General features: G+C 43.9%; 1 protein-coding gene across 1 annotated transcript in view; it reads left to right on the top strand.

The window, feature by feature from the left end:
- The first annotated feature begins 3,852 nt into the window (after positions 1 to 3,852).
- C5H2orf78 (chromosome 5 C2orf78 homolog) overlaps positions 3,853 to 13,991 on the top strand; it is a 20,686-nt gene continuing 10,547 nt past the window's right edge. The window contains 6 exon segments of the mRNA XM_046661830.1: positions 3,853 to 4,117; positions 8,484 to 8,519; positions 8,522 to 8,560; positions 11,680 to 12,037; positions 12,039 to 12,439; positions 13,581 to 13,982. Coding sequence (XP_046517786.1) covers positions 3,853 to 4,117; positions 8,484 to 8,519; positions 8,522 to 8,560; positions 11,680 to 12,037; positions 12,039 to 12,439; positions 13,581 to 13,982 — 1,501 coding nt within the window.

Below are 13,991 nucleotides of genomic sequence, written 5' to 3'. Positions count from 1 at the left end.
CACCATCAACGTTCCATAACAGTGTGCTCCATTTGTTAGGATCAATGAACCAACATCAACACATCATTATCAATCAAAGTCCATAGCTCACATCACAGGTCACTCTGTGTTGTACATTCTATGGGTTTTGGCCAATGTTCAATGACATGTATTTGCCCTTATAGTATCAGACAGATTAGCTTCACTGCCCTAAAAATCACTTGTGCTCCAGCAACACTTTTAATGTGGCTTAATTTCTCCTAGGGCTACATGACCCCCTTCCACAGTTATTCTTTTTCAGAATTTTCCTGGTGATGTAAGTTTCTTTTTCTATATGAGCTTTAGAATCAGATGATTTGAGATGACGTTAAATTTACAAATTAACTTAGGGAGATCTGACAGAGCTATGATGCTGAGTCTTCCACAGAACACTGTGAAAGGTTTGAAGACTGTATTAATTACAACAAGGCGTACCATCTCTCCTGTCAGTTTCTTCCAGACTTGGAGCTGGAGGATCATTACCATCTCCAGCTATCTGAACAACAGCCAACCTGAGGTAACTCATTTAGTCACAAACCGCTTAGGGAGCCTTCCTTGATTAACCCTGTCTGTTGTCATTTCCCCCTCCTTTCCATTCCTAGGCATTTCTGCTGTGGCATTTCTGTGACACATCATTTGCTACTTGACAGTCCAGTGTGCCTGACACTCGACTGCCAAGTACTGAGGCAGCTTTGCCTTGGGTGACTTCTGTCAAACACCCAGGACACCTTGTCCCATTCCACTGTCACACAGGGGTCATTCATCTCCCTACCTCTACTGCGTGAACAGGGACTGCACTGGGAGTGGCCCTGCAGCTTCGCAATTCCCTTGATGGTGCCTTAAACAGTCCCAACACTGAAGAGAACACCTTGTGCACACAGAACTAGAAGAGGCTTCCTATAACCACGTCACACAGGAAAGACGATGGCTGTGCAGAGGAAAGGAGACTGAAGAGTCTTCCTGCTTCTCTATGCTGATGTCCTTGAAGAAAAGGGGCTAAGCAGGGACCCGGGGGAACCTCAGGATCCCCTTGCAGCGGCCGTGGAGCAGGGACCGAGGAGTGAGGACAATTGCATAGAGGAGGAGGAATATAGGAGGAAATTCACAGGCACCACCCATGCGGGTGGGGGTGGGCCGTCAGTTCATTCATTCAACAAAGACTGGGAAGTAGTTACGATGTGTCAAACAATAAGCCTGGTGTTGCCAGATGTAAATCAGAACCATTTGCTTATCTTTATGAAATCACTAATGTTTAAGTGCAGAGATGCAGCAGAATTGACAGAGTAGGTGAAGAAGAAAGAAACCCTGACCTATGAGACACAAATTAAATAAATTCCCAATACAGTCAAAGTGGGCTCTCCCTGACACTAATCCACGCTGTGCCAGGCAGGGTAATGAGACATGGAATCTCTTCTTACATTTTTCAAGTCAGTCAAAAGCTTTCCCCACCTATTCCTTTCATATTTCAAACAGAAACACAATTTTTCAGAGTTTCCATACTGAAATCCTGACCTTGCTGATCCAGGGCATTTTTGTGGTTATAACGAGGGGCATGAAGGGGTCTTATTGGCATTTAGTGGGTGAGGGTCATGGGTATAAGACATCTTGCCAAATTCAGAACACTTCCACAAGTGGGTCTCACACCTGGATGACTTTCCAAAGTCCTGTTCAACGTCCATAGAGGTGAAAAACTGTTCATAATTATCTAAGCCTTAGAACCTAACTCCATTTCACACATAAACACAAAGGGTTTCTTTGCAGTTTACACATACAGCGAATTTTCTAGGATAGCAGTCACCTTATCATCCAAGAGAACACTGTACTTTGTTTTCTTTGGAAATCTACAAAGCGCAGCTCACAATCACTGAAACTCCTGCCACCAAGGCAACATACCCACCCAGATCAGTGAGCATGAGAAGCTTTTGTGTTCATGGTGCAAGTAACCGACAATTCCTTTATTTTTAGTGAAGCCATGCCCAAACATTGACACATGGAAATGTAAACACATATTACTCTATTCTAAATTACTTTATTTATCCTTTATTTTATAGTTAGAGCATTACACTGATTTTTTCTTTTTCTTAAATTTAAGTAGGAAGTAGGTTGTATACATCTATGAATTTCAGTTCAGGAGAGTAAAGGGGCTATCACAAAGTATTTACTATAAAAAGGGGAAATGGAGTGAGACAGGGTTCAAGACCAGAGTTCTACATGGTGAATTCAGATTTCTGAAAGAATACTGAACGCTATCTTACTTTTTTGAAAGGAACTTTGAAAGGAATGAAACGAGTCCCAGTCATCCAACGTCCAACTGGGATTACAGTCTTTCCACCTGCTGATACATTTTTTGTGAGCCAAATTTGACGTTAGCCTGTCTCCCTGCATACATGGGGGCTCCTTGAGAATGGAATTCACAGCCCACACAGTGGGTCCCCTCTGCTCTCTGCTCTGCATCCTGCTGCTCCCCTTCTTCAGCCCCACCTAGTGACCACCTATATTCCCTTTCTTCCTGTTCCCCATCTTGAAACTAGATACAAGGCAACAAAACAGAGCAAAGGTCTCCACAAACAAGGCCTAAGACCACAGATGGCCAGCCCTTCTGTATCCCTGATAAGTCAGCCCAGTCCTGAATGCTAAGGTTAGTCAATACTCATACGTTGACTGAAATTGTTTAAATTCAGTTCTTTCACTTTACGGTTTATTTTAGTCCTCATACAACTGATGCCATCAAATACAATCTGTGTGGACCTTCAAGTTCGTATTTTAAAAGAAAATCGGATGGAAAAGGGGCTGTGAACTTCACTTAATGCTAGGAGTCACACTGAAAAGTAATCTTTCAGCTGACCTCTGCAGGATGAGGGAGAACTCACCGAGGTTAACCCAGTGAATCTGAAGCACAGACAGTGAGGGCAAAAGGGGCACAAGACCGGGCTGAAGAAGCAGAGAGGATTCTAGACCAGGCAGACTCTTCAAGGCCAGGGTCAAGAGTTCGCTTTTATTCTTACAATGTTTTTGAGTGATGTTTCCGAGCAATGTTCCAACTTGCATATTAAAAAGATTTCCTGTGTGAAGAATGGATTGGAAGGAAACGAGAGTGGATACATGCACACTAGTCAGGACCCACATGCAAAAGATCAGGCACCTTCTGTATGAGGATGCTGAGGGAAATTAAATGACGGATTCCAAGATATTCAGGAGGTCAAATGACGGGGACTTCATGAGGCATGAGATAGAGGAAAGGAGGGTCTCAAGGAATAAAAACGAGGTCACTGCACATAAGAGCAAGGTGTCAAAATTAATCACTTGAACGTGCAGAGGCAGAGCTCTCAGATGAGACGCAGTAGGAAGCAACAGGTGCCCTTTGTGATTCCCGGAAACGATACAATCCAACATTTTCCGTAGACAGTTGAACGGTTCTGGAAGGCTTTTTCACTCAAACCTTGTTCACATCACTCACATTTTCCGCGCCAAAACAACATAGTTTGAGGAATTGAGCGGGACTCAGTTTTCATAGTTTAGTGTCCCCAGCACTGACAGACCATCCTAAAGAGCAGTCCCTCCGCATTTTACCCGAGCAGCAATGGTCAGAGCCTCCCTTTCAAAAGGATGGGGGAGAAATCAGATATCTCAGACTCTCCGTTCCAGCTGCTTTGGCCGGAGCAGCCACAGTGGACGAGGTCCAGTCCCAGGAGCTAAGAGGCGGCAGGACCACGCTCAGGGACCAAGGTGTATTACCTTTTGGGGACGTGGTTTCCGCCCTCCCTCTTGGCTGAACAATGTCCGGCAAACACGGGTCCCTGGACCCGGTCACGGCAGACATGATGTCATTGGCTCATGTGGGTCCCAAGATGCCGACTACCCGCCAAGAGTGACAGACTCCCCAGTTCCACGCCCCCAGTGCCAGAACACGCTAGCCAACCGCGGGCGCCTGGGCAGAAAACCAGGCAGCACCTAGATCCTTACTACTGCGCATGCGCCACCGCGTGTCCTGATGACGTGGCCACGCCGGCTGCCAGAGAAGCCCGATTAGCGAACAAACCCTCTGGTGCCTACAGCGCCCTCCTTCGCCTGAGGCCGGTAGTACAGCTCATGCACATGAGTGCGTTTGTCACAGCCTTGAGATTTCAAACAGTATAGGACACGGAATGAAAAGTGAAGTCTCACCCTCCACCCCCAGTTTTTTTGTGGGGTTCTCCAGATATTTTCCAAGTGCTTACATTCACTCATTGTGTATTATATACAAATATTTCCTTATATATATAGGCATATCCTCTATTTCATGTAAAAGCAGCGTACTCTACATAGTCTACAATCTATTTCAGACTGAACTTCCCAGTCCATTTATTCATACATCCATTCTATTCTTTTTAATGCTTGCATAGTATTTAATTGAGTATAATTACCATACTTTATATAATGAGTACAACATTGACAGACTTTTGATTGTTTTCAGTTCTTTTGTCCTCTATTACAGACAGACTGCAATGTGAACATCCTCATGCATGAATGCAGCTACTACTAAATTCCGAGAAGTAGAACTTCTGGAAAGAAGGACATGCAAACTTAAAATTTTGAAAAGTACTGTCTAATTACCCTCCAAAACCATTGTAACGACCTACACTCCCACTTACAGTGAAACTTTTATTGGATTCCTATACTGTGCCAGGTATCAGCTAGAGGTTGGCGGTATGATTATTATAGAAAATACCAAAAAATGACTGAGAGTGGTAAGAGTGGAGCTCAAGGCTAAGATTCCCATACAGTATCAGGCACAGAGAGCTGTCCCTGTTAGGAAAACTCTGAATTTGGCTACAAGTGGAACGGCAAAGGACAGCATGTCCTACAATAGGTCTGAAGGCAGAAGGGGGACTAAATTTCAGATTAAACTGTGGATAATTCTAATGGCAAATGTTTTTTATTTTCTATTTTCTAATTTCTGAAAATATCTTACAAACACTGTTAACAATCTTCACAACCATGGGAGAGCTAGGTAAATGGAGGGTCAGAAAGGTCAGAGTTATGGAATAAATGAATGAATGGATAAAATGATCACCAACTTTAACATTTCTGGGACAGTCATAGTCTAACCAAGTTCAAAACCCCAAGCATTTACAGTTCAGAAATATTTACATAATTAACACTGGGTCAATATTAGTAGGTTGGTATTCGGAAAAATAACGACAGAAGTTAGCACAGCATAGTTTGAAAACTTACAACTCGGCACATTCAAGTTTGATATTACGTCAGAAAATATTCACTTGGAACTTATGAAAAAAAATATCCAATAGGTGTCGTATTGGCATAAAAGTACATAGGGTAAAAATATCTATAGACATGACTACACGAAATGTGACATAAATCTATCAGAATCTGTAAAAGCTATATTGGTCTTGCATTTCCAGTTTGCTAAATGACACAAGCTGGGGTGGGAACATCTCAGCTGACACAAGAAAATCTAGACCTAAGCATAACAGAGTTTCCAAAAAGAATGGGAAGCAACAAAAGTGTAGGCCTCAGAGGTATGAAGCCAACATGAGGTAAAAGAATGCCTTAATAGGTACGCAGGACACTGGAATGGAAAATATAGGAGTAAGGAATATTTTGATCACCAAACAGCTAAGCAGTTGATACTAACAAAATATGCCAGTATGTGGTAGAGCCCCAGGATACATGGAGGAGTTTAAGGGATTCCAGGCCTTAATAAAATCAAAAAGTGACAATGGGGAGAGTAAGGAAGAGCCTCACGGATAGATGGGTGGTGTATGTTACAGCAAGACAAGTCTCAGTTATCTCCATGGGAACAAAATGCAGGAAGTGTTTCTATGGAACAAGACAATACCCGAACTATAAAAAAAGACTTTCTGTGTGTGTAAGGCTTGTACTGTAGAGTGTAGAGCATTGGACTAAAGCTTCTGAGGTTCTTCCTGCTTCATTTAAGATTCTCTTAGAGGTTAAGATGATGCTGAGGCTGTAAGCTAAGGTTAAATGGCTGGAACTATGGAGAGAAAGTGGTTATAGAGGCTGGGACCAGGAAAGGCCCAAGTAAGGGTTTGTCTAAGTAGACTGGATGTTGGAAGTGAATATTTTCATGTGTAAACATGTTACTGCTACCGGAATTTGTCTTTCCAGAGCTCCCCCAATCTTACACCACCAACCCTAATCTGAAGTAGCTCTGGATTCCCTTCATTTCCACAGGAACAGAGAGAAGAGACAGACCTGTGTGTGTGTGTGGATATGTCATTGGCCTCACTTTACATCCTAATGTCATGGAAGTAAGCTATCTGATGTATAAAGCTTAAGGGCAAAAACTTTCAAAGATTTCATGAGCTCAAGCCATATCTCTACACTGCAACACCCTTCACAATTTCTTCTCAGGTAAGCATCCTTTGCCATCACTCAAAACATTCACATTTCACAACAGGAAAAATAGGCCTATAAATGAAATGTGTGTCTTTGGAGGTCACATCTAGCAGCTATCTTCTCATGGGCTCTTGGCATCTTGGATCACACACCTCCTACTCATTCACACTAGAAAAGTCCCAAGACACGTCCACCTAGGCATCTGAAAAGCTTACCACCAAGGAAAATGACTAGATCCACAGATTTCCTCCCCAAACCAGCTGAATCCACATACAAATCAGCAGCAACTCAGCCCTCGCCCACTGTCTCGCAGTCACCAGAGTGGTTAGAGAGAAGAGCACTAAGCAGGGGCACAAAAGCAGAGGCTCCCAGGCCAGCCGGGTGCACTGCAGACATCTGCTCCTTAGGCGTGAGGGCACTGTGCAACTCACCACAGTGCTTCTCACAGCCCCCTTGTAAGTTTCTCCACAGAACCCTTCAGGTCAAGTTAGTTCATGACGCTTAAATGAACAATCATCAGGGGAACAGCATGTGATCTGTCTCCCAGTGTTGGATCCTTAAAGACACAACCAGGAAAAACACGGAGACAGACCCAGAGCATTTGAAAACAACCCATATTCTACAAGCATACCAATGAATAACATAAATGATGTAATATCACATAAAACAAAGTGAGAAAGAGTAGTTTAAGGTTCTCTTTAGTGTACATAATTCGTGGATGTTGCAGGACCATCCAGCAAAATGAATAAATATATACTGAACTGTCTGTTCTCTTAACACAAAATGAAGGCAAAATGTGTCAACCTGTTTCTCACTGAAACCCAAAAATCCACAGACAGTTGTTTTCAGGTCCCTTTCGCCTTGCCTCTTCCCTATTATGCACGAATGTCCTCCTCTTTCTCTCACTATTCTCCTCTTCATGTTGCCTGGCCTTGCACACAACCATGGCTGACAGAGAACCCTAGAGGCCCAATGTTCTACAGTGGCTGTTTCCAAGAGGGAGGAGGCTACAGCAACTGCCACACTGGATACACTTAGGGGAGAAGGAAAGGGGAGGACCCCGAATGCCTCTCATGTATAAAAGAGAGGGATGCAAGGAGGCCTGTGTGGTCCAAGGAGCCAGAGGTAGCAAATTACGGGCAAAAGAATTGCAACCCAAGGCTGGAAGAGAAGAGTTCTGCCCTCAGCTCTGTCTCTGGCTCTCTGGCATCTACTTCTAATGGGCAGATGCCATTTTCAGAAGCATCAGGCACTGGAAAGAAGACTTCTGCTGCTGGAAGGTGACAGGAAATAATATCCAAGAGGGTAAGATACAAGATCGTGGCTGGTCCCAGAAATAAGGTCTATAATGCAGAAAAAAGAAAAGGAGAGCAGCAGAGAGATGCAAGTCCAACCCAGCCCAGCCCAGCCCTGTCGAAGGAAGGTAGGATTCAAGGGGAAAAAACTGAAAGAGAAGAGCTTTGAACCACATCACTCCTCACAAGGGGCACTCAACAAACCTCACCCTACTCTTTAACCAAGTTACGGAAAGAGCTCCCAGTCCTTTCCTTTGCTCCTTAAAACCTGCAGTAAGTTCACAATTAGATCAACTGATAGGATTTCAGAACAACTGTAATAGGTCAACCTAGATGTCCTTTTCCTTCCTCTCTAAGGATATTAACTAACTGTACACGTAATTACTAATGTACAATATATATTATAAAGTATAATTCATAGAATACAAAGAACTATGAGTTAATTACATTAATGAACATCTATAAGGAACGTTGAGAGGATTCCCTGACATAAGAGCCTGGGGAAGAGAGACTAGCACATGTGGCTCCTAGGATGTCACCTCCCCAGAGCTCAGCCATGCAGGTGCTGCTGTAGCTCTCCCCCGACTCCCTCCACCCAATCCCATCTTCTTGTGGGGAATCTGGCCGCCCTATTGGCTGTCTCGTACCTTTGAACTGCCTGCTCTGTGACATCATTCTCCCCCTAGACCTACAGCCACCTGCTAGAATCTTGGGGTTTCCATGGAGTTGTCTGTAAATAAATTTGGATCATCGCAAGTGACCAGTGTGACCAGTGACTTTCATACTGGACACACCGCTCTTTGGTGGCAGCCACTCAGACTTCATGTGGTATCATCTTCTCATACTTGGATCCACAGCCAATCCTTCATCTTCTCTCACCATGTCAGGTAAGGAAACTAACTTTTTTTTTAAAGATTTTATTTTTTTCTTTTTCCTCTCCCAATGCCCGCCCCAGTACATAGTTGTATTTTTTTAGTTGTGGGTCCTTCTAGTTGTGGCATGGGGGATGCCGCCTCAACATGGCTTGATGAGTGGTGCCATGTCCACGCCCAGGATCCAAACTGGCGAAACTCTGGGCTGCTGAAGCGAAGCATACGAACTTAACCACTTGGCCACGGGGCCAGCCCCTGGAAACTAACTTTTCAAAAGTTTTCATCATGTAATTTTGTCCCTAAATTTTGGAGTAGATTCATATAGTATGGGAAAATGAGGGAAATTATTGAATTAGAAACTTGGCGACCTAATTTCAGTTTTGACTTTGACATTTACAGGCTGTGTGACTTTGGACAAGTCATTGACTCTCTCACAAACTCTATTTTCTCTTCATCCATCACATCAGGATATCACATCCATTGTTCCTCTGCTCCCTCTGTTTTCTAATATTGAGTCTTAAAGGGCACCCAGTTAGAAATGAAATCAGAGACTTCTTGAGGGTGTTTCCACAGAAAGAGACAGAAATCCTAGGTGATGTAGGAAACTAGCAATATATACCAAGAGGTTTCATCTGTAATGGTCTCCCTCCACTGACATTTCAACTGTAGTATTTAAATTTAAACATTTTAATTAGTGCTGTTCAAAAGGCAATATTCACATGTTTGGAATTTTCTACCTAAATGAAGTGAAAAGAAAAGTAGGGAGAGACGATGGAGAGTACTGGGCTGTAGGGAGACAAGACTTCAAAGGTCAGGAAGTTTAGAATTGTTTTCATCAGCACAGGACAACAGGAACCAAGAGGCAAGAGAAATAGAAGAATGAGGAGGAGAGCAAGGAGGAACTCTCAAGGAAAAAGAGGTGGTTTGGCACAGAATGTTAAAGGAACCAAAGATTTTCAATTGAAGCAGGAAGAGCGCAGAGTGAAATGTGCTCAGAGCAGGGCGAAGAACAGTTGACTTGAGCAAATGCTCACATTCATAGCTGAGGAAGGCGAGTGAGGCAGAAGAGGACATCGCCAGGAAAAGCAGCTTCTCAGACTCAGACTCGCCTGTTTGCTTTTTTCTATTGCCCCTCTGAACATGGATGGAACCTGATTGTTTTGAATAAACACATTTTAGGAATATGTTTTAGAAATGACACTTCCTATAATCCGGAAACTAATAAAAGTGATTATCCAGGTGGCTGGAGGAAACAGAATTTTCACTGTTTTATTGCATTCTCATTTTAAATTATGTAGATGTTTTTCCTATTAAAAATAAAATTGTTTTTAAAAAAATAATATCTCTTAACTTGAATCAGACAGACTAATCTCTTTGTGTGATAAGTAGGTTCCAAGTCAAGGCTGCTTTTCATCTTTAAGTCATTTTCTTCCTGACACAGAGAGCGCACTGAGAAACAGCTGCCATCTGTTTCTAGATCTAAGCTGCCTAAGAAGAAAAAGAAAAAGTCAAGCCCCACATCTCTCATGCAACATTTATCTAAGGCAATTTTGTGGAATCCTGTCAGTTTTCCTATACCAAATTTTTTAAAGTTGGATTCTAAGGATGTTGGTGTTTTTAGTCTTTGGGGATGACACTTTCCTGGATGTTGAAGGCAATTATAATCAGGGTTTTAGGATAAATATAAAAACCTTCATGATGGCTGTTAAGTGTCCTCTTCTCCTTCTAATGCAGCTATACTAAGAGAAATATTTGTACTAGGCTTGACATCTGTTACTTAGTCATATTCAGAAAAATAAGAATGAGTACATAATGGAATTCCTTTACACTTAGGATGTTACTCTCTGCTTTGAACCAGTTTTTACTGAAATATCCGTTTGCATATATTGTGGCCACCTATACATTCACATTTATAGCATTTTTCAGCTTGCTATGCAATTTTTACTAATATATCTTCTCTGTCTGTAATGTACTGGCTAGGAATTCATTCAAAGTCACCTTCCACTCTGGGCTGTTTCTTGCTAAATAGTATTCACTACAATACAGCAGGTAATATTCACTTTCAAGACACAGCGTGTATGATAGAGAATTTCATTTATTAGTAAACTTACTATGCTTTGATGCTTGCTACATACCACAGATTTCATTATTATGTGTATATTTCTGTGATATATGTTTTTCATGATTTTTCACTTTGGTTTTACATATCTTATATCTTCCTCCATAGTATCAATCATATGTAATATAAACATTAATTCATGTTTGATTACTACCATTCCTGTTGTTGTTGTTGTTGTCATAACTGCTCCACAGATGAGTAACCTGAAGCTCAGAGAGATTAAATTACTGTTTTCTTTCAAAAAGCACTTCTTGGGATGCACACCCTCAGGCAGTCATGTGGAGGTAGGATCAGAAACCAGGCTTGAAGAGGGTAAGAGCGACCCTTTACACCTACCACCTGGGCTGACTTCTGGGTGAACTCTAGGGAACAGCACGTGAACTGTACAAGCAAAATGAGACTCTGAAGAAGACAGTGGTAACAGCTGCACTGTTTTCTAAGGGACCAAGAAAACGCCTCATTAGAAGGTCTCCTTCTCCAGGGTTCTGGTCGTGGAACAGTCAGAGCAGAGTCCTGGCAAGAAGTCAGGAGACTTTGGTTCTGTGACCTGGTGATGCTGCTGCCATAATGGGAGAATCGGACTACTCCAGCTGACCTCTCTGAGCCGCAGTTTCCTCACTCGTACCATGAGAATGTTAGAACAGAAGGTCTCTAAGTACGTCCCAGTTCTAAGACACTTCAGTTCTAGCAAAGAGTAGATGAGTCAGGACTAGGGGAGGCTCAAGGGAAGGATGGACAGCGAGAAGGGGGCTTCCAGCCTAGAGAACAAGGTGTGACCCACACCACATGGGGCTTCTGCACATCTCTGCCGCAGCTGGGAGCACAGGCAGTTACACAGAAAGGAACAAACTGCTCCCGCCCTTACAACCACCATAAAGAGGTGGATGTTTGCTCTCTCAGTGAGCACTGGGATGAGAGGCTTCCTGATGCAACAACCTTGAGATGATGCTGCTCCTCAAATATTGTCAGAGTTGATCATCTCACTGAGTTTTCATCACCCTCTTGTTCCTTACAGAAAATTTCCAAAATCCATCTTTACTTGGAACTCCAAACTCCCTGCAGCTCTCGCTTCCTGTGGTGAGCGATGCAGCTTCCTCAAGAGGAAGTGTCTGCAATCTCTCCAGAGTCTCTGCTCCAGCTGTCAGTTCAGCATGGCTACTGCCATCAGCCTCGGGCACCTCTTCCCAGCCACTCATGGGGAGTGCCTACCTTTACCAACATTCTAGCACAACCACGCTATCTGGAGTGACTGGCCAGAGCCAGAGCTCCACCTCAGCTGCTTCCTATCCAGGTCTCTTTGAGTGGGGCATCCCAGGAAGCACTGCACAGGAGTCATCTTCACTCACAGACTGCACTCTGACTGTCATTGGCCAGGACAGTAGTTTCTTCCATGTCTATGGCAGCCGAGTATGACAGAACTTCAGATGCCAATAACTTGGTCCCACTGTATCCATCACTTTATGCCAGCCTTGCTCAGGGAACACCATCTCAGGTTCCAAATCAGGGACACAGCCTGTCACTTCCCTACCAGGAAGGAAGCCAGGTGTACTACTATGGTCACGGCACACTGGGGCCTCTGCTGTCTGGAGAACTTGGCCCCTGTCTGCAGTCCTGCGGCTCTGTGTCCTACACAGGAGCTGGGACCTCTGCCCCTCAACCAGAAATGGGGATGGTTCTAAAGGAGATTCAGCCCACAAATATCCTACCACCAGCCTCCACCTCTGGGCTCTACTATGGTGTCTCTGCTCAACCCATCACACAAACCAGATTTCAAGGTGAGTACGAACAGCAACAAGAGAGAGGAAGCTGGTCCACATCAAAAATAAGGTCAAATCTGCAGCTGGGAAGTGGTGAGGCCACAGACAGGTAGAATTGATGTCCTGCAACTTTAATAAAGCACTACCCTGGGCCAGCTCTGTGGCCAAGTTGTTGAGTCGCACATTCTGCTTCGTCAGCCCAGAGTTTCGCCGGTGCAGATCCTGGGCGCAGACCTACCACCGCTTATCAAGCCATGCTGAGGCGGCATCCCACATAGGAGAGCCAGAAGCACCTACAACTAGAATATACAACTATGTAGTGGGGGCCTTTGGGGAGGAAAAGAAGAAGAAGAAAAAAAATGAAGATTTGCAACAGATGTTAGCTCAGGTGCCAATATTTAAAAATAAAATAAAGTAAGCACTACCCTCACTCAGTATTCTCTGCTTAAGACTCCTCATAAGAACGCCTAACACAGGTAGGAGAGGGGACACAGTAGTGGCCATCTACGCCACATGGGTGAGAACCCCAAATGACAACAAAGGACACCACATGTCTCACTGCCCCGGTGCTCAGTCCCCTGTACTACCACACTGAAACAGACTCCGTTCCCTGATCTATGGCTTTAGTGTCCTAGGAAGGCACTGCATAACTCTCATAGTAGCAGTTCAGGGTTAACCTTGCCTTCATTCATTGACATGAGGATTTAAGACTTTCTGTTCCCAGATCCTGTCCAAAGCAAGCAGGCTAAGAATCTGCCCTTGCTCAGGACATGTCCTGATTTCATTAGAAAGAGCTCCACTCCCTCTCCTGGTCCACGGTGTGAAGTGTTCTTATTCTCTCAGGAAAGTGGACAGAATCCAAAGGACTCTACAGGCGAATCCTAGGCTTTTTAAAACATTTCATAGTTTAAAAATCACTTTTATTTGTCCTATAACCCTATTAAATACAGAGAAAACTAAGGAACAATGACATCAAGTGATATCCTGTAAGAAGTAGGACAGTTGCTTTTGTCTCCTAGCACAGGACACTGTCCACGATCCTTAAGAAGAGCTAGTAGAAATGCCTTGCCCACTGTGGGAGGGTGCATGATTGGTGCACTGGTTTCTAGGGGGGACATCTCACCTACAGTGACTCACTTCTTCCTTGCTTCCTTTGTAGTGGTGGAAACTTCCCTGGGGATGGAGACTTCCCTGGGCCAGACATTTTTCCTACAGCAAACTCTGGAATTCCCCAAATCCTGCAGTAGCAGAAATACCCAGATGCTGCAGAGTAACCCACCACCTGAGCCTGGGGACATTTCACTGACAGCTCCACTCCAGACTTCGAAAAGTAACTTTCTGGCACTGTCTCCAGCACCAAAGAATTGGGATGAGTTTAACACCAACCTTTCAAAGCCTCTGGATCCCGACCAGATCCCAATAGAAAACCAAGATCCCCTGCTACATCCTTTAGAAATTCCTGATATTCTCCAGCTCCTGACCTGCATTGATCCCCTCAGGCAACAGGAGCAGCCTGGTTCTGGAAACGCTGATCTGGGAAAGAGTAGCCTGAGTCTTGAGGGCCAAGGGA

This window comes from Equus quagga, chromosome 5, assembly GCF_021613505.1.
Source record: "Equus quagga isolate Etosha38 chromosome 5, UCLA_HA_Equagga_1.0, whole genome shotgun sequence".
Taxonomy (NCBI): Eukaryota; Metazoa; Chordata; class Mammalia; order Perissodactyla; family Equidae; genus Equus; species Equus quagga.
This window is presented reverse-complemented; position numbering and strand designations above follow the sequence as displayed.